General features: G+C 44.3%; 1 protein-coding gene across 2 annotated transcripts; it reads right to left on the minus strand.

Annotated features, from left to right (window-relative positions):
* Positions 1–10,286: 10,286 nt before the first annotated feature.
* On the minus strand, positions 10,287–19,676 carry LOC310874211 (RNA-binding protein 5-like). Of its 2 annotated transcripts, XM_083786921.1 has the most exons (6): positions 19,644–19,676; positions 17,908–18,173; positions 12,835–12,993; positions 12,101–12,170; positions 11,608–11,681; positions 10,287–10,516 (listed from the first exon to the last, which is right to left on the minus strand). In XM_083786921.1, the coding sequence occupies exons 2-6, from the start codon at positions 18,154–18,156 to the stop codon at positions 10,424–10,426; spliced, it is 645 nt and encodes a 214-aa protein (XP_083643047.1). In that variant the 5' UTR covers positions 18,157–18,173; positions 19,644–19,676; the 3' UTR covers positions 10,287–10,423. The 2 variants fall into 2 exon arrangements, with proteins under 2 accessions (XP_083643047.1, XP_083643048.1); XM_083786922.1 differs by lacking the exon at positions 11,608–11,681.
* Positions 19,677–21,918: the final 2,242 nt, after the last annotated feature.

Here is a 21,918-nt window from a genome sequence, read left to right on the forward strand (position 1 = left end):
GACCCTTATGGGTCTGTAACTCTGAGAGTGTACAAATTTAACCACATGGACCCCTTAGTCCATTTGATTCCACGTGTACACTCTCAGAGTGCCAAGGGAAACAAATACTTCTTCATTATACCAAATAACTGTTAACTGAATCTACAGCGTGGTAGACTACAGATAAGCAGCACACCAACATCGATCAAAGTCGATGCTCATCAACAACAGATAATTATCGGTTAACCCATTCTGGGCGGGCACCCATTTTGGTGTCAGCATCATGTTATGCTTTAGCTATTTAAAAATAGCAGATCTACAAGCTCATATCGTGCCACCGAGTGGCGCGATACGAGCTTGTAGGTCTGCTATTTTTGAAAAATCGAAGAGCGACTGACATTTTTAGAATCTGATCTCAGGTCAGAATGGGTTCATCAGACCAGTGTGTGTCCGGCGGAAACCTCGTATGAATCTGATCTCAGGTCAGAATGGGTTAAAGTCAGCTTTATTTGCTGAATTGATGAATGGTTGAATTGATCGTGTCCATCCCTGTGCTTCAAGGTGACCGTGCTGCTGGCCATCTCCGTCCTGCTGCTCATCTTAAACGACATGCTGCCCTCCATGTCTGGGTCTCCCCTCATCGGTAAAACATCTTAAATCACATGTCTGGGTCTCCCCTCATCGGTAAAACATCTTAAATCACATGTCTGGGTCTCCCCTCATCGGTAAAACATCTTAAATCACATGTCTGGGTCTCCCCTCATTGGTAAAACATCTTAAATCACATGTCTGGGTCTCCCCTCATCGGTAAAACATCTTAAATCACATGTCTGGGTCTCCCCTCATCGGTAAAACATCTTAAATCACATGTCTGGGTCTCCCCTCATTGGTAAAACATCTTAAATCACATGTCTGGGTCTCCCCTCATCGGTAAAACATCTTAAATCACATGTCTGGGTCTCCCCTCATTGGTAAAACATCTTAAATCACATGTCTGGGTCTCCACTCATTGGTAAAACATCTTAAATCACATGTCTGGGTCTCCCCTCATCGGTAAAACATCTTAAATCACATGTCTGGGTCTCCACTCATTGGTAAAGCATCTTAAATCACATGTCTGGGTCTCCACTCATTGGTAAAACATCTTAAATCACATGTCTGGGTCTCCACTCATTGGTAAAACATCTTAAATCACATGTCTGGGTCTCCCCTCATTGGTAAAACATCTTAAATCACATGTCTGGGTCTCCACTCATTGGTAAAACATCTTAAATCACATGTCTGGGTCTCCCCTCATTGGTAAAACATCTTAAATCACATGTCTGGGTCTCCCCTCATTGGTAAAACATCTTAAATCACATGTCTGGGTCTCCACCCATTGGTAAAACATCTTAAATCACATGTCTGGGTCTCCACCCATTGGTAAAACATCTTAAATCACATGTCTGGGTCTCCACCCATTGGTAAAACACATCTTAACCCATTCTGACCGGGCAACCATTTTGGTGTTAGCATCATGTTATGCTTTAGCCATTTAAAAATAGCAGATCTACAAGCTCATATCGCGCCACCGAGTGGCGCGATACGAGCTTGTAGGTCTGCCATTTTTGAAAAATCGAAGAACTACTGACATTTTTAGAATCTGATCTCAGGTCAGAATGGGTTCATCAGAGCAGTGTGTGTCCGGCGGAAACCTCGTATGAATCTGATCTCAGGTCAGAATGGGTTAAACGACATGTCTGGTTATTCATTTGGGGGTCCACGAGATGGAAAATGATTGAAAACCACTCATACAAATGAGTCCCCTGTAGAACAAGCCCTTTTAAGCATCATGTTATTCTATAGCTGTTGTAAAATAGCATATCTACAAGCTCATAGTGCTGTGCTACGGTCGGTGGCCAATTGCATATCATTTTTGGGGTCCTTGACATGAAATAGTCTGAGAACCACATTATAGAAACATTGTTTTTTTTTCAGAAAACGGCCTCAGGTCTAAATGAGAGACTGAGACGTTTCTCTATCTGCACACTAACACCTACGGCGGCGGTGGCTCAGGGGTAGAGTGCCTGGATGGTAACCGTAAGGTTGCCAGTTCGAACCCTGTGGGCTCCCCCAGAGTTACTGTCGAAGTGTCCTTGAGCAAGACACTGAACCCCTAATTGCTCCCGATGTGCTGGTTGGTGCCTTGCATGGTTTCCTCCGCCATCGGTGTATGAATGTGTGTGTGAATGGGTGAATGTAATGCACAATCTCTGTAAAGCGCCTTGGATAAAGGCGCTATATAAATGCACCATTTTACCTACTGCATGGTGATCTGTGGTCTGACGTTGAGATGTTTCCCCTCACAGCCACCTACTGCATCGTGATCTGTGGTCTGACGTTGAGATGTTTTCCCCTCACAGCCACCTACTGCATGGTGATCTTTGGTCTGACGTTGAGATGTTTCCCCTCACAGCCACCTACTGCATGGTGATCTTTGGTCTGACGTTGAGATGTTTCCCCTCACAGCCACCTACTGCATGGTGATCTGTGGTCTGACGTTGAGATGTTTTCCCTCACAGCCACCTACTGCATGGTGATCTTTGGTCTGACGTTGAGATGTTTCCCCTCACAGCCACCTACTGCATGGTGATCTTTGGTCTGACGTTGAGATGTTTCCCCTCACAGCCACCTACTGCATGGTGATCTTTGGTCTGACGTTGAGATGTTTCCCCTCACAGCCACCTACTGCATGGTGATCTGTGGTCTGACGTTGAGATGTTTTCCCTCACAGCCACCTACTGCATGGTGATCTTTGGTCTGACGTTGAGATGTTTCCCCTCACAGCCACCTACTGCATGGTGATCTTTGGTCTGACGTTGAGATGTTTCCCCTCACAGCCACCTACTGCATCGTGATCTGTGGTCTGACGTTGAGATGTTTCCCCTCACAGCCACCTACTGCATGGTGATCTTTGGTCTGACGTTGAGATGTTTCCCCTCACAGCCACCTACTGCATGGTGATCTTTGGTCTGACGTTGAGATGTTTTCCCTCACAGCCACCTACTGCATGGTGATCTTTGGTCTGACGTTGAGATGTTTTCCCTCACAGCCACCTACTGCATGGTGATCTGTGGTCTGACGTTGAGATGTTTCCCCTCACAGCCACCTACTGCATGGTGATCTTTGGTCTGACGTTGAGATGTTTCCCCTCACAGCCACCTACTGCATCGTGATCTTTGGTCTGACGTTGAGATGTTTCCCCTCACAGCCACCTACTGCATGGTGATCTGTGGTCTGACGTTGAGATGTTTTCCCTCACAGCCACCTACTGCATGGTGATCTGTGGTCTGACGTTGAGATGTTTCCCCTCACAGCCACCTACTGCATGGTGATCTTTGGTCTGACGTTGAGATGTTTCCCCTCACAGCCACCTACTGCATGGTGATCTGTGGTCTGACGTTGAGATGTTTCCCCTCACAGCCACCTACTGCATCGTGATCTTTGGTCTGACGTTGAGATGTTTCCCCTCACAGCCACCTACTGCATCGTGATCTTTGGTCTGACGTTGAGATGTTTCCCCTCACAGCCACCTACTGCATGGTGATCTGTGGTCTGACGTTGAGATGTTTTCCCTCACAGCCACCTACTGCATGGTGATCTGTGGTCTGACGTTGAGATGTTTCCCCTCACAGCCACCTACTGCATGGTGATCTGTGGTCTGACGTTGAGATGTTTCCCCTCACAGCCACCTACTGCATGGTGATCTTTGGTCTGACGTTGAGATGTTTCCCCTCACAGCCACCTACTGCATCGTGATCTTTGGTCTGACGTTGAGATGTTTTCCCTCACAGCCACCTACTGCATGGTGATCTGTGGTCTGACGTTGAGATGTTTCCCCTCACAGCCACCTACTGCATGGTGATCTTTGGTCTGACGTTGAGATGTTTCCCCTCACAGCCACCTACTGCATGGTGATCTGTGGTCTGACGTTGAGATGTTTCCCCTCACAGCCACCTACTGCATCGTGATCTTTGGTCTGACGTTGAGATGTTTCCCCTCACAGCCACCTACTGCATCGTGATCTTTGGTCTGACGTTGAGATGTTTCCCCTCACAGCCACCTACTGCATGGTGATCTGTGGTCTGACGTTGAGATGTTTTCCCTCACAGCCACCTACTGCATGGTGATCTGTGGTCTGACGTTGAGATGTTTCCCCTCACAGCCACCTACTGCATGGTGATCTGTGGTCTGACGTTGAGATGTTTCCCCTCACAGCCACCTACTGCATGGTGATCTTTGGTCTGACGTTGAGATGTTTCCCCTCACAGCCACCTACTGCATCGTGATCTTTGGTCTGACGTTGAGATGTTTCCCCTCACAGCCACCTACTGCATGGTGATCTTTGGTCTGACGTTGAGATGTTTCCCCTCACAGCCACCTACTGCATCGTGATCTGTGGTCTGACGTTGAGATGTTTCCCCTCACAGCCACCTACTGCATGGTGATCTTTGGTCTGACGTTGAGATGTTTTCCCTCACAGCCACCTACTGCATGGTGATCTGTGGTCTGACGTTGAGATGTTTTCCCTCACAGCCACCTACTGCATGGTGATCTGTGGTCTGACGTTGAGATGTTTTCCCTCACAGCCACCTACTGCATGGTGATCTGTGGTCTGACGTTGAGATGTTTTCCCTCACAGCCACCTACTGCATGGTGATCTGTGGTCTGACGTTGAGATGTTTTCCCTCACAGCCACCTACTGCATGGTGATCTGTGGTCTGACGTTGAGATGTTTTCCCTCACAGCCACCTACTGCATGGTGATCTGTGGTCTGACGTTGAGATGTTTTCCCTCACAGCCACCTACTGCATGGTGATCTTTGGTCTGACGTTGAGATGTTTCCCCTCACAGCCACCTACTGCATGGTGATCTGTGGTCTGACGTTGAGATGTTTCCCCTCACAGCCACCTACTGCATGGTGATCTTTGGTCTGACGTTGAGATGTTTCCCCTCACAGCCACCTACTGCATGGTGATCTGTGGTCTGACGTTGAGATGTTTCCCCTCATAGCCACCTACTGCATGGTGATCTGTGGTCTGACGTTGAGATGTTTCCCCTCACAGCCACCTACTGCATGGTGATCTTTGGTCTGACGTTGAGATGTTTCCCCTCACAGCCACCTACTGCATGGTGATCTTTGGTCTGACGTTGAGATGTTTCCCCTCACAGCCACCTACTGCATCGTGATCTTTGGTCTGACGTTGAGATGTTTCCCCTCACAGCCACCTACTGCATGGTGATCTGTGGTCTGACGTTGAGATGTTTCCCCTCACAGCCACCTACTGCATGGTGATCTGTGGTCTGACGTTGAGATGTTTCCCCTCACAGCCACCTACTGCATGGTGATCTTTGGTCTGATGCTGCTCAGCCTGTTGGTGACGGTGGTGGTGACGTACCTGATGGAGTTGGACAACGTCCCCGTCCTCCACAGCACGACAGGGACAGACACGGACTGCAGCCTGACGATGGACCGACAGGACAAACGGGAGGACGGCAAGGTCCACGGCCGAGACGGAGGTGAGAGAGAGGAGGACATCTGGAACGGAAATAAGAACCAATACGAAATTAAATTAAATAAATGACAACAAGCTTCCCGGCCCGGGGCCTGCAGTGTCATAGATCAGTGGTTCTCAAACCCATGATGACGGTGACGTGACAATTTAAGGACTTTTAAGACCTTTTTAATACTTAAGAAAGACAATAAAAAGACTGCGTCAAAAGTACTCAACAAGCTGATCATATAGAAAATTGGTCAAACATTAGCCAGATAACACAAAGACGCAAACATTGTGAAAATAGCCAAGCTCACAACAAAAGACAAGATGCATAAAGTGCAAAACTAATTTGCTTTAAGTTAACTTAATAGTTTTTTAAATGCACGGTCCAAACAACTAATAAACAGCTGAACATCAAACAGGCAATGATGAACCACAACAACAGACTGAGGACACTGTGCATAATAGTGACAATGACATACAGCTGGTTCTCGATAAAAAAGTGGAACCTCTGCTGACCCCTGGTGGAAGTAAGGAGAAGGCACAGGTATAGTTATGACTGAGGACATGGACTGTTGTGACCACTGATGATGGACAGTTACTGTACAGTACTGCACCTAAAGGAATAGTTCACCCAAAACACCATCGGCAAATAAAGGAAAACAGTGCGCCCTCTTTGTCTCGAGAGACCAAAACCCAAACCCAAAACATGACTTTATTTTCTATGAATAACACACATCATGAAGCCTTGAATTATTTCCAGAGACGATCATTTGACGTGCAGCTTTTGCAGATCTGCTATTTTTTAACATTTTTGAGCATTTTCTGAAAATGCCTGATTGCTTTTTCCCCCCCCTATACATTTAAATACAACGATGCATTGATATGAAAACAGAAAGTGTGCTTCGTGATTTGCACTTGTTTGAATACTTGAGTATTAGTTTGAGTAATAATACTACAAATCGTATGACTTTGACTGATTGTGTGGCGAGCGCTCTCAGCCTCACGCCAAAGTCACAAATGCTAGGGCCCCACCAAAAATAGCCAATCTACAAGTGTTGTGCTTGTAGATCTGCTATTTTTGGTGAATGTTCTCCCCAAAAAAAGGAATGCTGGGGTTTTAGTGTTTAACCCCTTCTGACCGGGCACCCATTTTGGTGTCAGCATCATGTTATGCTTTAGCTATTGAAAAATAGCAGATCTACAAGCTCGTATCGCGCCACCGAGTGGCGCGATACGAGCTTGTAGGTCTGCTATTTTTGAAAAATCGAAGAACGACTGACATTTTTTAAAATCTGATCTCAGGTCAGAATGGGTTCATCAGACCAGTGTTTGTCCGGCGGAAACCTCGTATGAATCTGATCTCAGGTCAGAATGGGTTGAATGCCACACAAATATAAAGGTTATTGTCAGTCTGTCCTATAATAAGTATTCTCTCGTGACGTATTGCATCTTTGTTTTTTGTGATAAAAAAAACAAACAGATCTCCATGAATTCAAGGCCTCACAGGGTGAACTATTCCTTTAACCCATTCTGACCTGAGATCAGATTCTAAAAATGTCTATTACATCCTGACAGTTTCATTATTAACCCATTCTGACCTGAGATCAGATTCTAAAAGTGTCTTCGATTTTTCAAAAATAGCAGACCTACAAGCTCGTATCGCGCCACTCGGTGGCGCGATATGAGCTTGTAGATCTGCTATTTTTCAATAGCTAAAGCATAACATGATGCTGACACCAAAATGGGTGCCCGTTCAGAATGGGTTAATGCTTTAATGTTTTAATTAAACGTGTCATTTTAGATGAAAGAAGACAGAATCAACGCTGTGATGTGATTGGTGGAGACACACCATGTGACCTGATGACGATGGCTGCAGAGGTTAGAACTGTGTTCACGTTCAACGTAAAAGTCCAAAGTAGCCTAGTACACTTCCCTTCAATCACAGATCTATAGTTCCTTTAGAACGGAATCAACCAAACAGTTCATATCGGTACAAAACTAGCAGATCTACAAGTTAAAAACGTTTTAGATCTCGTAGGTTTGCGTGACACTGTAGCAGAGTTCGCGTTAGTCCGCTAATTGCAGGTGGCTTTGAAAAAAATCTAATATCTTAGTTATAATGAATTTAATGAATATATATAATGAAAAGTTTACAATATCATAGCGCGCCATGAGATTGTAGGTCTGCTATTTTTGAAAAATCGCAAAGATTTGGCACAGATCTTTGAATATTCTTTCAGAAGACCCCCCCCCCCCCCTTTTCCCCCTCACTGTATAAGTTTCTTTCCCCTTTTTACCTCCTTTATGATGAAATCCTGTTCTGTTCTTTAACTATATAGAAGTGTCTATTTGTACGTGTCTAAATGTTTTGATGAATTGAACATGGTGGACCCTGTTGCAAACATGTGTAATGCTTTATTGGGTCGTCCACTCACAGTTAACAGTCTGTTTTATTGAGTTTGTGCTTGAAGTGTACTGTAATTCTGCAAACTGTTAATACATATTTCAATCAATCAATCAATCAATTTCGATGTCAGGCCTAAATGGGTCAGGCCTAAAAAAAAAAAACTTTGGTTTACGGTTGCCGACCGACTCTATTAAATATGCGCGACCCATATTATTTTATTGGCATTTGGTGGAAAAAAAAAAAAAAGCTCAGAATACGACCGAGTCAAGACCAAAAAGGTCTTTGATCATTAAAACTATCTTTGATGAGACCATCGGGACAAGCAACCTCATCCTACGTTATAAAAAATATAATCCACGTAGGAACCACTATCGTTTGTAAGTCAACACTGTCAACAGAGCGCTCTGTGCGCCGCCATGTTGCTCAGCTCTGACCGCGGAGCGGAGCGCAGCCTCTAGACTAGAGCCGTTTAGAGACAGAGAGTGACGACAATGGACTGATCAATGACGCATGCAGCCCCACCAATAAGCAGTGAACGGAGATGTCGCAACTCTCTCAACTAAAGCGCGCTGCCTCCGACAGAAATATTTAGGGGAACATGTTTTAACGTGACATGCAGACCCGGTTCAATGGGAAACACAAACACACATTGAATAACACACGCCGATAGTGTTGTGTTTCTGTTGCATGTGTGTTGTGGTGCCATTGCCACCGCACATTAAAATGCCACCAAAAAAATTGCCAAAGCCAACCGCAGGGCAGCAGAAAATATCAGCAACCCTATTTTCTAAACCTGCTGCCTCTACTCCAGGCATGTCACTGTGTAATGAAAACAATGTAAAGTTGTATTAACCATTAAAACTGCCAGTTATTTCACATAGCCAAAATATGAAAAATGTAGAAGCCTATCCATCATTGCCGTAGGATTTTTTTTTTTAATCCTTGCTACCCATCCTTCCCACGAAAAAAAAAAATAAATAAAATAAAATAAAGTCCTTGCTACCCATCCTTCCCATGAAAAAATAAAATAAAAAATAAAATACATTCCCTACCTACTCAGCCCAAAAATGACAGCCAATCGGAAACCAAAGTTTTTTTTTTTTTTAGGCCTCAATACCTTCTAAAGGCTCATACATAGTCTGGATTTTCGGTGGTGAGGTGACCACCGAACTACAACATGACATCACTGAGCCGCGGTGAAGAGCAAACCACCGCTCCAGCCCTTCTCTCTGATTTTACTCACCACCGCTCAACGTTATTTCAGCTCCGGTGGTCAGCTCACCACCGGAGCGGTGGTCAGCTCACCACCGGAGCGGTGGTCAGCTCACCACCGGAGCGGCGGTCAGCTCACCACCGGAGCGGTGGTCAGCTCACCACCGGAGCGGTGGTCAGCTCACCACCGGAGCGGTGGTCAGCTCACCACCGGAGCGGCGGTCAGCTCACCACCGGAGCGGTGGTCAGCTCACCACCGGAGCGGCGGTCAGCTCACCACCGGAGCGGTGGTCAGCTCACCACCGGAGCGGTGGTCAGCTCACCACCGGAGCGGTGGTCAGCTCACCACCGGAGCGGTGGTCAGCTCACCACCGGAGCGGTGGTCAGCTCACCACCGGAGCGGCGGTCAGCTCACCACCGGAGCGGTGGTCAGCTCACCACCGGAGCGGCGGTGGTCACCTCACCACCGAAAATCCAGACTATGAATGAGCCTTAAGTCACTATAACCTATAATGAAGCCAACGTTGTTCTGTTGTCTGCGTATACCTGTCTGTCCAGCTCAGAGAGCTGCAGAGGCGCGTGGCGTCGGCCGTCCTGCAGGGCGGACAGGACGCGGCGTGGCGGTCTGGAGGACGCTGGACCGCCGTGGCCGCCAAGATCAACAAGGCCTTCCTGGTGTTCTACTGCTGCACCGTGTCCGTGTTCCTCACCGTCATGTACGCGGAGTGGAGCGCCTAGGGCAGCCGCTCCATCCCATAGCCTGGCTGGCCCCGCCTCAGTCCCAGCCTATAAGGGCCCATTCATACTCCTATTGTTCACACTGTGAAATGAGGATAATTTAACCCATTCTGACCTGAGATCAGATTCTAAAAATGTCTATTACATCCTGACAGTTTCATTATTAACCCGTTCTGACCTGAGATCAGATTTCTAAAAGTGTCTTCGATTTTTTCAAAAATAGCAGACCTACAAGCTCGTATCGCGCCACTCGGTGGCGCGATATGAGCTTGTAGATCTGCTATTTTTCAATAGCTAAAGCATGACATGATGCCGACACCAAAATGGGTGCCCGGTCAGAATGGGTTAAAGTTTTTCATTCAACTAAATTACAACATAAAATATTGGCTAAAGATATGTGGATTATATTGCAGATATCGCACTTTTAAGTAAACATTGGTCAATACTGATGAGATACATTATTAATTGTGCATCCCTAGGACATTGTACAGAGATAATAAAGGCCTGCCATTTGAGGGGCTTTGTTGGGGATACGGTGGGCAGAACGTTAACTTACAGTGTTGCAGAGCCAGTCTTCATATTTGTTCCGGGGGTGACTGTACAGCATGTCCACACTTTGGCCACTGATGATCAGCCGTTTCTGCAAGAGGACGACAACAATGACTCAACACTTCCATGGCTGGAGTGGATCTCACCAATAGAGCAAGCAGTGTTGGAAGGGAGAGAAGGGGGACAGGGACCCTCCCGACAGGTGCTTGATGTGTATGTGAGCATGATGGCTTTTCTTAATGTGTTTGGGACCAGAGTGCCCAGACTGAGCTGGAGCAGTGTGTGTATAAATGTCACCCTGATAAGACCCTTTGGACTGCTTTCTCTAAAGTCACATTTCCACCGCACGGTACCAGCTCGACTCCACTCCACTCTACTCGCTTTGCTTCCCACTGCAGATAGGAGAGTGCCAAGTGAGGTATGTAGTGTAGCGTCCGAGACAAACCGCTACCATTTTAGGAATGAGGTAGGCCTGGCCGTGCAATTGTTCATTTATGATTCGTTGACATTCATTCATCCGTTTACTATAAGTTTGTCAACAGTATTTGGGAGCATTCATGAAGGGAGAGTCCTTTGACTCTCATCTATCAGTAGTCTGCAGTGTATTCATGTCAACCTTTGGAGGTACTTTCACCTCATAGAAAACCCCAAGAGACGAGTGGAGTCCAGTCCAGTGGAGCCGGTACCATACAGTGGGAAAGAGACAAAACCAGGGATTGAATTCCCACAGCCAATATCAAGGGGGAAAAGATGTCCCATTCACAGTATTATTTATAGACAAAAACCCCCAACAAAACATAAAGAAAACCAGCTCCTGACAGTTGGACTTAAACTGAATACAAGTTCCACTCTAAAACGTTAACTGGTCATTCTTTTTAAGGGCCACATTTGGAAGGTTGTAAAATAAAAGATGTTCCTGGCCTGTGTTACTGCATGGTTTAACTGGGTAACTAAACTGACAGCAGCAAGGCTGTGCATATAACTGTACAATCTACTAAACATAACTTATATCTCTCAGGATTAGTTTTTTTTTATATATATTCTTTTTCTTTTTGTAAACAGAGATGTCATCTGTATAACCTCCACACTCCCTTGATACTTTTTCTTTTTTTTTGGTTTCATTTTGTGTTATCGTTCCAGATCCCCAAGACCAAAAACTAGACTTGGCGATTATGAAGCAACCTGATTGGTCTCCATCCATCGGGTAGCATCTTGCAAGTGATAAAAGTCCACGAAGGCGAAACCACGGCTTATACCTAGGGACAGCATTCAGATATAGACGGGAGGCGTGTTAGTCAGAGTCCATGGGCAATATTATGCAAACTGTCACAAACTGCTTCACCACCCAGGCCCGGTTTAGTAAAACGGGCCATTTAGGAGTTTTACCACAGCAACAAAGAAAAGAAAAATACATTCCTGAATGCCACAGCAAGAACCACATTCAACCAAAAACGTGTGCCTCCCGGCATTTTTTACTTTCTCCAAATAGAAATATCCCTGCTCCTCTCACTTACCACATTTAAATGTTACATTTCTTATGTTTTCTTTAAGCCATTCGTATCATGAAAAGTAATTCTCAGTTGCTATGGCAAAACGGGTCTGAAAACGGAAGCAGATTGGCCCTATGGTCAAAGACTGGGGGAAGGAATGGCCCTATGGCACACATGGTTCTCACCTGTCTTCTTCTTCATCAGCCTGACATCCACTGGCTGGGGGCCTTCAAGCTGCTCCATGGCAGCTCGAATCTAAAACACAAGACAAACATTCAAAGTTAGACCTGTAAATAAATCAAATAAAATAAACAAGTAGTTTCTCAAACCAGACAATGAATCCACAATCTTTGAATGTTACTTAAGAGTCTACAGCTCCTGAAAGCCGTGCGCACATTAAGCTTTAACATATTATCTTTGACCTTTCCATTATGCTAGGTTCATTGTGCAACTGGTATCACAGTTGCCTCTATTATTTACCTTGTTGTTCACGCGTAACTTTGCATATTCTGATTATCCGCAATCGTTTTAGTCGCTCTGCTAAACGCATTAAGCCCCATTGCCCCCACCAGCAGGGGCAGCGGCTGTCCACCTCTGAACAGCGCTCAGTGGGTTAATGGAGACCCAATTGGTCTCCGGTTCAACTTCCAACTCTTTCCCCCCTAAACCCCTCTGGGGTTTAACCCATTTTGGGCGGGAACCCCTTTTGGTGTTGGCATCATGTTATGCTTTAGCTATTGAAAAATAGCAGATCTACAAGCTCATATCGCGCCACCGAGTGGCGCGATACGAGCTTGCTATTTTTGAAAAATCGACTGACATAGAAACATAGCTTTTTCAGAAAACTGTCAGGATGTAGAAGAACATTTTTAGAATCTGATCTCAGGTCAGAATGGATTAGTGATGTAGAAAGCCTTACATGGTCCTCTGTGGCGTGAAGTGACAGACCCCAGAGCATGATGGTCTTGCTCTTCTTGTCGTCCCCTTGCTCTCTCCTGTAATCTTGCTCGGGGAAGTCTCCGTCAGAGTGATAACCATCTTCTGATCGATCGCTGTTCCGCCGTTTCCTCCCTCGTGGCTGTGGGCAGTGGGCACGGGGCAATTAATCAACATGTAATCAAAACAAAGCTACACTTGACGACACTGGGCCTGTCACAATTACATAATGGCATATTGAAGATAATAGACTCTTTCAAACATACATTTAAAACAGATCCACAAGCTCATGACGATGCTGTGTCTCATTATTAAGTATCATTATTGAATATCTCAGTAACTTGTTATTTGCCATCTCTGCACAGTTTTGTCTCCATCTCTGCAAATTTCATTTGTATTTATATGTTCAATGTCAAAAACACACAAAATAAATCATTAATCGCAATTACTTGGATGACAATTAATCATCAAGTTAAATGTCATGTTGCTGACAGGCTTAACCCATTTTGGTGTTGGCATCATGTCGTGCTTTAGCTATTGAAAACGCACCCATTTTGGTGTCGGCATCATGTTATGCTTTAGCTATTGAAAACGCACCCATTTTGGTGTCGGCATCATGTTATGCTTTAGCTATTGAAAACGGCATCATGTTATGCTTTAGCTATTGAAAACGCACCCATTTTGGTGTTGGCATCATGTTATGCTTTAGCTATTGAAAACGCACCCATTTTGGTGTTGGCATCATGTTATGCTTTAGCTATTGAAAACGCACCCATTTTGGTGTCGGCATCATGTTATGCTTTAGCTATTGAAAACGCACCCATTTTGGTGTTGGCATCATGTCGTGCTTTAGCTATTGAAAACGCACCCATTTTGGTGTCGGCATCATGTTATGCTTTAGCTATTGAAAACGCACCCATTTTGGTGTTGGCATCATGTTATGCTTTAGCTATTGAAAACGCACCCATTTTGGTGTCGGCATCATGTTATGCTTTAGCTATTGAAAACGCACCCATTTTGGTGTTGGCATCATGTTATGCTTTAGCTATTGAAAACGCACCCATTTTGGTGTTGGCATCATGTTATGCTTTAGCTATTGAAAACGCACCCATTTTGGTGTTGGCATCATGTTATGCTTTAGCTATTGAAAACGCACCCATTTTGGTGTTGGCATCATGTTATGCTTTAGCTATTGAAAACGCACCCATTTTGGTGTTGGCATCATGTTATGCTTTAGCTATTGAAAACGCACCCATTTTGGTGTCAGCATCATGTTATGCTTTAGCTATTGAAAACGCACCCATTTTGGTGTCAGCATCATGTTATGCTTTAGCTATTGAAAACGCACCCATTTTGGTGTTGGCATCATGTTATGCTTTAGCTATTGAAAACGCACCCATTTTGGTGTTGGCATCATGTTATGCTTTAGCTATTGAAAACGCACCCATTTTGGTGTTGGCATCATGTTATGCTTTAGCTATTGAAAACGCACCCATTTTGGTGTTGGCATCATGTTATGCTTTAGCTATTGAAAACGCACCCATTTGGGTGTCAGCATCATGTTATGCTTTAGCTATTGAAAACGCACCCATTTTGGTGTTGGCATCATGTTATGCTTTAGCTATTGAAAACGCACCCATTTTGGTGTTGGCATCATGTTATGCTTTAGCTATTGAAAACGCACCCATTTTGGTGTTGGCATCATGTTATGCTTTAGCTATTGAAAACGCACCCATTTTGGTGTCCGCATCATGTTATGCTTTAGCTATTGAAAACGCACCCATTTTGGTGTTGGCATCATGTTATGCTTTAGCTATTGAAAACGCACCCATTTTGGTGTTGGCATCATGTTATGCTTTAGCTATTGAAAACGCACCCATTTTGGTGTTGGCATCATGTTATGCTTTAGCTATTGAAAACGCACCCATTTTGGTGTTGGCATCATGTTATGCTTTAGCTATTGAAAACGCACCCATTTTGGTGTTGGCATCATGTTATGCTTTAGCTATTGAAAACGCACCCATTTTGGTGTCAGCATCATGTTATGCTTTAGCTATTGAAAACGCACCCATTTTGGTGTCAGCATCATGTTATGCTTTAGCTATTGAAAACGCACCCATTTTGGTGTTGGCATCATGTTATGCTTTAGCTATTGAAAACGCACCCATTTTGGTGTCAGCATCATGTTATGCTTTAGCTATTGAAAACGCACCCATTTTGGTGTTGGCATCATGTTATGCTTTAGCTATTGAAAACGCACCCATTTTGGTGTTGGCATCATGTTATGCTTTAGCTATTGAAAACGCACCCATTTTGGTGTTGGCATCATGTTATGCTTTAGCTATTGAAAACGCACCCATTTTGGTGTTGGCATCATGTTATGCTTTAGCTATTGAAAACGCACCCATTTTGGTGTTGGCATCATGTTATGCTTTAGCTATTGAAAACGCACCCATTTGGGTGTCAGCATCATGTTATGCTTTAGCTATTGAAAACGCACCCATTTGGTGTTGGCATCATGTTATGCTTTAGCTATTGAAAACGCACCCATTTTGGTGTTGGCATCATGTTATGCTTTAGCTATTGAAAACGCACCCATTTTGGTGTTGGCATCATGTTATGCTTTAGCTATTGAAAACGCACCCATTTTGGTGTCCGCATCATGTTATGCTTTAGCTATTGAAAACGCACCCATTTTGGTGTTGGCATCATGTTATGCTTTAGCTATTGAAAACGCACCCATTTTGGTGTTGGCATCATGTTATGCTTTAGCTATTGAAAACGCACCCATTTTGGTGTTGGCATCATGTTATGCTTTAGCTATTGAAAAATAGCAGATCTACAAGCTCATATCGCGCCACCGAGTGGCGCGATACGAGCTTGTAGGTCTGCTATTTTTTTTTAAATTGAAGAGCGACTGACATTTTTAGAATCTGATCTCAGGTCAGAATGGGTTCATCAGACCAGTGTGTGTCCAGTGGAAACCTCGTATGAATATGATCTCAGGTCAGAATGGGTTAATAGAATGCATGTATTATTTATTTTTGTCTGAAAATGTAGTAAGACATCTGAAGAGTAAAGTGTAAACATTGTCTCCAGTCTCGGTTTGTTTTAACCTCCTGACTTTACTACTAAGAACAGGCTAAACAGGATGAGGCCTCAAGGCTGGAGCGCACGCACACACACACACACACGCACGCATACACACGACCAAATGTCTCTAAAACATGATGTCACCGAAGACTAAATGATCCTAGGCTACCTCGCACTTGTTTAACAAACCAGTTAAGAATGGGGTGAAAACATTGCAAATTATGCACACTTGATCCTGCAAAGGTATGGGCTACTAATTTGCCCAAGTATTTTTTATTTATGTATTATTATTATTATTATTATTATTATTATGTACGGTAATAACATATTAATCCATTCTGAACGGGAACCCATTTTGGTGTTAGCATCATGTTATGCTTTAGCTATTGAAAAATAGCAGATCTACAAGCTCGTAGCGCGCCACCGAGTGGCGCGCTACGAGCTTGTAGGTCTGCTATTTTTGAAAAATCGAAGAGCAACTGACATTTCTAGAATCTGATCTCAGGTCAGAATGGGTTCATCAGACCAGTGTGTGTCCAGTGGAAACCTCGTATGAATCTGATCTCAGGTCAGAATGGGTTCATCAGACCAGTGTGTGTCCAGTGGAATCCTCGTATGAATCTGATCTCAGGTCAGAATGGGTTCATCAGACCAGTGTGTGTCCAGTGGAAACCTCGTATGAATCTGATCTCAGGTCAGAATGGTTTAAAGAAATAACCATAAAAAGTAGGAGAAAGAAATGTTGAAAATAGCCGATCTACAACGTCTCGACACGTCACGCAGCGACGGCTTATTGGAGCCTTTTTCTAATTGGCTCCTTATCTCTTGCACACCCTGGCTGCCCCCCCCCACTTTGAAAAGCATCACTGTGGCGTTTATATACAGCAGTCAGTCAAATAAGTGAACCAGGACCTACGGTACATTTGATAGACTAATGCTGATCAATGATTTAGTGCTAAAGCCTACATTTTATTAACCCATTCTGACCTGAGATCAGATTCTAAAAATGTCTTCTACATCCTGACAGTTTTCTGAAAAAGCTATGTTTCTATGTCAGTCGCTCTTCGATTTTTCAAAAAAGTAGCAGACCTACAAGCTCATAGCGCGCCACTCGGTGGCGCGCTATGAGCTTGTAGTATTTTTCAATAGCTAAAGCAGAACGTAATGCTAACACCAAAAGGGGTGCCCGCGCAAAATGGGTTAAAACACAATCCATGCCAGTACATTACAATAGAAACGCAGACCAGGTGCCAGCGTTTCTATTGACGTCCTGGCACAGGGGGTTATAGTGCTCAAAACGTAACCTGACGTTCCTTGGCTTGGCTTGGCTTGGCTTAATGCAATTACGATCCAAGACACATCTTTTGCGCCAATCAAGTAAAGCTATGGAAAACTGAACCGTAAAAGTATTATGCCGATACCAAATACCTCATTCATTCGGGGAAATATTGGGGCACAATTAACACCATCGGGGCCCATGACCGTCAAGTTCAAGTGCACGGTCATGTGCCCCGAGACGGAGATTGATAATCTCAAATTAGTGCTATATGAAAACTGATGGCATCGCTCTACAGCCTAGAGGCGCTTGCTGACGATGGGCACATTTTATTAATGGATTAAATAGGGCCGGGCCCTCAAGGTGTTTTAACACATCCCAACCTAAAAGAAATACGGTGAAACTTGAATAATTAATAAAATGCTGTTGAACTGAAAACTACGGAGCCCCTGAATGGCCATGCATTCAAAATATATTTTATCTTGTACGTACGAGATAAAATCTTGTACGGACGAGATATTATCTTGTACGTACAAGATCAAATATATTTTGAATTCATGGCCATTCACGGGCTCCGTAGTAAACTGGTTGTGAATGGTGCATAATTTCACACCATGGTTTAAAATAAAAACAAAAACAAAACATTCCAAATTACCATTAAAGGGATCCACATGACAAATGACAGACCTTGGAGGATGCTGAACCTTCCCCAGGGGAGCGCTGCTCCAGATATCCTCCCAGCTCATGGTGGAGCTCCGTGAGGCCCGTAGCGGAGAGGCCATACTGGGCGGAGAGAGGCGACGCCTCCCCGGGCGTCTGGCCGCTCAGGCCAGGGTGGGAGTGCAGGAGGTGGGCCGCCTGACCCTGTGCTTGTGCTTGTTGAAGCCTGTGTTTCTGGACCTCCGCGTAGAGGCTGTCTCGCTGCTTCTTGGACATTCGACCAAACTTCACCGCTGTACAGGAGAGGAGAGCAGAGAAGCTACGTTACAGTCAGGAGTACTTTATCAGGAGTACTTTATCAGGAGTACTTTATCAACCAACAAGACAAAGAGTGTCTTGAGTGCTGCTATTGTGCATGTTGGCTCACTGGAAACCCTCTGCTACACCAGTGGGTCTCAAAGTGTCCTTGAGTGGTTTCCAAATGGGTATGGTACCTCTAAGAGTTATGGGGGCCCTTGAATTTAAAAAGGTTTGAGAACCACCATACACTAAATGAGCCAACGTGCACCATAGCAGCAGACAGACAGACAGACAGATAGCAGACCTACAAGCTCGTAGCGCGCCACTCGGTGGCGCGCTACGAGCTTGTAAGTCTGCTATTTAAAAAAGAATCTCACACACACACACAGACAGACAGACAGACAGACAGACAGACAGACAGACAGACAGATAGCAGACCTACAAGCTCATATGGCGCCACTCGGTGGCGCGCTACGAGCTTGTAAGTCTGCTATTAAAAAAAGAATCACACACACACACACACACAGACAGACAGACAGCAGACCTACAAGCTCGTAGCGCGACACTCGGTGGCGCGATACGAGCTTGTAGATCGGCTATTGAAAAATAGCCGATCTACAAGCTCGTAGCGCGCCACCGAGTGGCGCGATACGAGCTTGTAGGTCTGCTATTTTTGAAAGAATCGAAGAACGTCTGACATTTCTACAATCTGATCTCAGGTCAGAATGGGTTCATCAGACCAGTGTGTGTGTCCCAGTGGAAACCTCGTATGAATCTGATCTCAGGTCAGAATGATTTAAAAAACAAATTCACAATCCATCGTTTTCTCTGATGAGCTTTTTTACAACCGCTGCTCTCCTTGTTAATTACAGTATGAAAACAACTCTACCTCCTCTGTGACACAGCAGTGTAGTATTGACAGTATAACATGTGGAATGCAGCCAGGCTAGCCTGCTCACACATTAACCTGGTCTAATTGTTGCACAGTTATTTAATAAATCATTCAGTGCATTTATATCTGTGTTTGTTACATTTTGTTTTACAAAGTTGGGAAAGTAATGTTTAAGTCAAGCCTTGATGTTGCCTTACACAAAATAATGATTCCAGACTCCACACAGTGAGGCATACAGCTTAACCCATTCTGACCTGAGATCAGATTCTAAAAATGTCCTCTACATCCTGACAGTTTCATTAATTACCCATTCTGACCTGAGATCAGATTCTAAAAGTGTCTTAGGTTTTTCAAAAATAGCAGAGCTACAATGGGGAACCCCTTTTGTTGTGCTTTAGCTATTGAAAAATCTTTTAAAAAAATCAAACAGACAGACCTGTGAGATGCATTATCCTACAGACAGACAGACAGACAGACAGACAGACAGACAGACAGACAGACAGACAGACAGACAGACAGACAGACAGACAGACAGACAGACAGACAGACAGTCTCCTCTCATCCCACTAACCTCACTGAGCTAGCGTTAGCATTAGCGTTAGCATGTTGTCAACACAAAGACAGTCACTGTCACTGCATTCCGTGGAGACATTCAGTTGCTTCTCCAAACATGATGACTGTCCTCTCTGATTGTTGTGTAAACTCTCTGGAGACACAGCATGTGCATGCAGGTTTGTGCAATGCAGACTAGAGAATATAAGACACAGTTTATCTGAATCACTGCTTTGCTACAGCCACCCTCCTCTTATGGAGCAACAACATCCTCTCTGGTGTTCACTTCCTGCCGGTCCGTCAGCAGCACACTCCCCCTGTTCCAGACACAATGTTAACCCCATGAGTGCTTTCTTTTAAAACAAGACAAAACAAACTCCTAAAAAATGAGTTATGAAGTAACAAAAACGTTTTTAAACAGAAAACATGAAACCAAAAAATATTATATACCCAACCGGGTTACACAGACACAGAGAGGGGGGGGCTAGAGAAAGCAATATGAGATATTTTATAATAATAATAATAATAATAAATTGTATTTATAACGCACTTTACATTTGAAACAAATCTCAAAGTGCTACAGGCAGAAAATTACCTTGTGATTAGCAGACAGCCAAAAGTAAAACATAAAACATAAATTTGTTTTGGCCATCCAATTATTTAACATCTAATATGAATACACGGTTTTCTGAAAAGTCTTGTTTTCAAATAATTGCAATGCATACAATTGAATAAAGAATAGCCTACTATATGTGCATGCGTCTGTCTGTCTGTCTGTCTGTCTGTCTGTCTGTCCGTCCGTCTGTCTGTCTGTCTGTCTGTCTGTCTGTCTGTCTGTCTGTCTGTCTGTCTGTCTGTCTGTCTGTGTGTGTGTGTGTGTGTGTGTGTGTGTGTGTGTGTTTTTCAAAAATAGCAGACCTACAAGCTCGTAGCGCGCCACTCGCACTATGAGCTTGTAGATCTGCTATTTTTTTTAAAAGGTACCTCTCTAGACTCACTTTCTTACGCTGAATCAGAATATTGCAATGACGAGACTGTCTGACCTCAGGAAAGTGGTGAAAAAGGGCGCCAAAGTTTGTATGGGCCCTTAATATCCAGTAGCTTAGAAGCCTTAGAGAGGTTAGACAAATAACGAAACATTTTCTTTCAATAGGACCAATTCCATTAAATCCAGCTGGAAAAAGTGAGTCAGAAAAAGTGGTGTTTGAAAAATAAATAAATTATTTGAGCTTTTGGGGCTGAAAAAACGTGTCTCTTTTGATTTTGTGGATAGTTAGAAGTGCCGTAGAGCTTAGAGACCCCTTCCATTGGATTCGGCATGCTTCAAACATTCAGAAACAGTATTGTTTGTGGAAACAGGATTTTTTCTGAATATGTTATTGATTTTAGAGCTGGGAGGCCGCATACGAAGCCTGTCTAAGGCCACACCTTGACCCTAGACCTTAGGAGTGTCTTTGAGCGACGGGAGTGGGTTCCCCAGATTCAGCTTCACCTTCTGAACAAAAGTATGTCTTGTTTGAAACAAAACGACTTTGGGAAAGGGCCTAAAGGTGGCGCTAACGGTTAAACTACAGGGAGTGTTGTGCATTTTCTTTTTAAAATACCTTTCTAGACTCACTTTTTCCCGCTGAATCCGAATATATCAACGACGAGATTGTCTGACGTTGGGAAAGTGGTGAAAAAGGGCGCCAAAGTTTGTAAAAATGGCACCAATGCATCCAAAAAGAAGATATTTCCTATTATTTTTTCTAATCAAGGGGCATGTATTCCCACTTACTTTTTTGCCCCGATTCCAATGGTGGTGGTCTCATCTCTCTACGACGTCAGGAAGTGGGTGTAAACGGCTACTTCCTGTCCCCAGCCCCCCGAAACCTTCTGGAAAAAACCGAGACCATTTTCGGACTCAGCACGACGAGCCGAACACGCCGATATGTGTTTCCCAGCACAGGGACTTACGGTTATCTTAATTGGCTAGTTAATTGGTTAGTTTTCAACGCGCGATAGCTCGAGAACGATAAGTCCGTCAGCCAAGTAATTTACATGGGCGTGTTCAGTTTTTCGAGATCTTCGCTCTGATATGTCCGCCATTGTCGTGCGACACCCGTAGCAAAAGTTTTCCAACTATCATGTGTAAAGCGGAAGCCTTATAGACATGGTGAAGCTGACAGTGTATTGAAGGGGGAATTGAAATTTTAAAATTTGAGAACCACACATCCGTGCGCGGGGAGACACATATCAGCACGTTCGTCTAATCGATAGCTACGCGTGGATGCAAGGCACGCCCATTTTCGACG

This window comes from Protomyctophum parallelum, assembly GCF_964188405.1.
Source record: "Protomyctophum parallelum genome assembly, chromosome: 17".
Classification (NCBI taxonomy): domain Eukaryota; kingdom Metazoa; phylum Chordata; class Actinopteri; order Myctophiformes; family Myctophidae; genus Protomyctophum; species Protomyctophum parallelum.